The sequence below is a fragment of the Carlito syrichta genome, unplaced genomic scaffold (genome assembly GCF_000164805.1).
Source record: "Carlito syrichta isolate Samal-C Ts95f unplaced genomic scaffold, Tarsius_syrichta-2.0.1 Scaffold130611, whole genome shotgun sequence".
NCBI lineage: Eukaryota > Metazoa > Chordata > Mammalia > Primates > Tarsiidae > Carlito > Carlito syrichta.
Genome location: NW_007074707.1, coordinates 16,778 through 17,888, shown reverse-complemented (window position 1 = coordinate 17,888; position 1,111 = coordinate 16,778). Strand labels below are relative to the sequence as shown.

Sequence of the window (1,111 nt, the reverse complement as noted above, 5' to 3'; positions counted from 1 at the left end):
GGGGCTGGGCGCCAGCCTGTTGGGCACTGCCCGTGGTCCCAGGGGTTCCTGCTCAGGGCCTGGCCTGGCACTCCGTTTGGTGGCCACCGCCTTGTCCCTGCCATGGGCCTCGGGATTGGTTTGCTCGGGCTGCTGCCACACATTGTCACAGACCGAACGGCTCACAATGTTGTCTCGCGGTCTGGAGGCCGGAAGTCCAGAGCCCAGGGGTGGGCAGGGCCAGCTGCCCGGGGCTGTGCGTGGAGACTGGTCCTGGCACCTCCCGGCTTCCCTGGGACCGGCATGGGGCCCTGGGCTGGTGCGTGTGTCACCCGCACCTCGCCCTGTCATCCCCGCGGTTCTGGCGGCGTATCTTCCCTCGTGAGGCCACCAGGCATGTGGGGGTCGGCCTCCCCCCCCATAGCCTCTTTCCACCTAGCCACCTACAGAAGCCCTTCTTCCCGTCAAGGTCCCATTCTGGGGTCCTGGAAGGCCGTGAACTGGGGGACGCTATTCAGCCCTCCAGCGTACCCGTCGGTGTTTCTTTGCGGCCCAACTTTTCATTTAAAAAAAACCAGACCCCTGGCAGCACAGAGTGGAGCGCTGGGGGGGACGGCGGGCGGCCTGGCTGGAAGCACCCGCGGAGAGGCAGTACGGGGAGAGGCCATGGGTGGGCTGTTTGCCTCAGGTCTGGGGCAGGTGGGGAGGTCAGAGCCGCGGCCGCCACCCCTGAGGCCGAGGAAGGTCTGCCGGCCTTTGGCAAGGGGGTGTGGCCACCTGGGGGACCCCTCACTGGCCAAGGAGGCGCTCTCAGCGTGCCGCCGCCCTCCAGTGTTCATCAGCCGCGACCGAGCCCACGGCGTCCTGGCCAGGGCCCGGCGGGCCAACTCGTTCTGGGAGGAGGTGAAGAAGGGGGACCTGGAGCGGGAGTGCATGGAGGAGATGTGCACCTACGAAGAGGCTCGGGAGGTCTTTGAGGACAACGGCAGGACAGTAAGTGCAGGCCTTGGGCCACACCCGAGGGAGGCCAGGCGTGTGCAGGGAGACAGGGGCGTGGGTGGGAGAGCAGAGGTGGGGGTAGGAAGGGTGGGAGGCCAAGGACGGGGGAGGGAGGCCAGTGACAGGCAGGGGG

At 67.7% G+C, this 1,111-nt stretch overlaps 1 protein-coding gene across 3 annotated transcripts in view; it reads left to right on the top strand.

Moving 5' to 3' along the window:
* The window catches only part of F10 (coagulation factor X), a 15,055-nt gene that overhangs the window by 1,069 nt on the left and 12,875 nt on the right, over positions 1–1,111 (top strand). For all 3 annotated transcript variants that reach the window (XM_021708091.1, XM_021708090.1, XM_021708092.1), the window contains exon 2: positions 812–972. In XM_021708091.1, the coding sequence (XP_021563766.1) occupies positions 812–972 (161 nt within the window). The remainder of the gene's footprint in view (positions 1–811; positions 973–1,111) is intronic.